This window comes from Eimeria tenella, genomic scaffold, assembly GCF_000499545.2.
Source record: "Eimeria tenella Houghton genomic scaffold, Eth_scaff2346, whole genome shotgun sequence".
Taxonomy (NCBI): Eukaryota; Apicomplexa; class Conoidasida; order Eucoccidiorida; family Eimeriidae; genus Eimeria; species Eimeria tenella.
The window spans coordinates 1-520 of NW_013542207.1; the positions used below are offsets into that span (position 1 = coordinate 1).

The window sequence follows — 520 nt, forward strand, 5'->3', positions numbered from 1 at the left end:
GGCGGCAGCGGCATCGGGAGGGTTAGAGCAGCAGCCGCAGCAGCGGACCGCGGCCGCCGCAGCTGTAGCCTCGCCAGTGGGGCCTCCCGGCCCCTGAAAGCAGCTTTAGGTGGAGTCTTAGGCTCTGAAAAACATTAAAATGCATTTAAATCTTTTAAACTCCGTCCCTTCTCTCTCCTTGGCCCCCTGCTGCTGCCCCGCTGCTGCCAGTGACCCCCCCTGCGTGCACCTCCGCAGCAGCAATGGCTGCGGGCGTGCCTGCGTTGGCCCTAGCTGCAGCGGGGGGCGCAGCAGCGGGGGCCCCTAGGGGCCCCCCGGAGGGCCCCCCGGCCGCGCGGGGGGCCCCCGGGGGCCCCCTGGGGGCCCCGGAGGTCCCCCCGACCCTCCCTGTGGTCTGCTCGAAGCTCTTTCGCCTCTTCTTCCCTTTAACTCTCCTCAAGGGCCCCACAGGCTGGCTTGTGGGGTGGGGCTTGCCAGATGGCACGGCCATTGCATGCGGGCTGTTGCCGCCCCCGCCCCC

The 520-nt window shown here is 69.6% G+C and overlaps 1 protein-coding gene across 1 annotated transcript in view; it reads left to right on the forward strand.

Annotated features, from left to right (window-relative positions):
- Window positions 1–242: 242 nt before the first annotated feature.
- The window catches only part of ETH_00043235 (N-acetylglucosaminyl transferase component domain containing protein, putative), a gene marked incomplete at both ends in the record, with an annotated part of 1,046 nt that continues 768 nt past the window's right edge, over window positions 243–520 (forward strand). The window contains one exon of the mRNA XM_013374886.1: window positions 243–458. Within this exon, the coding sequence (XP_013230340.1) occupies window positions 243–458 (216 nt within the window). The remainder of the gene's footprint in view (window positions 459–520) is intronic.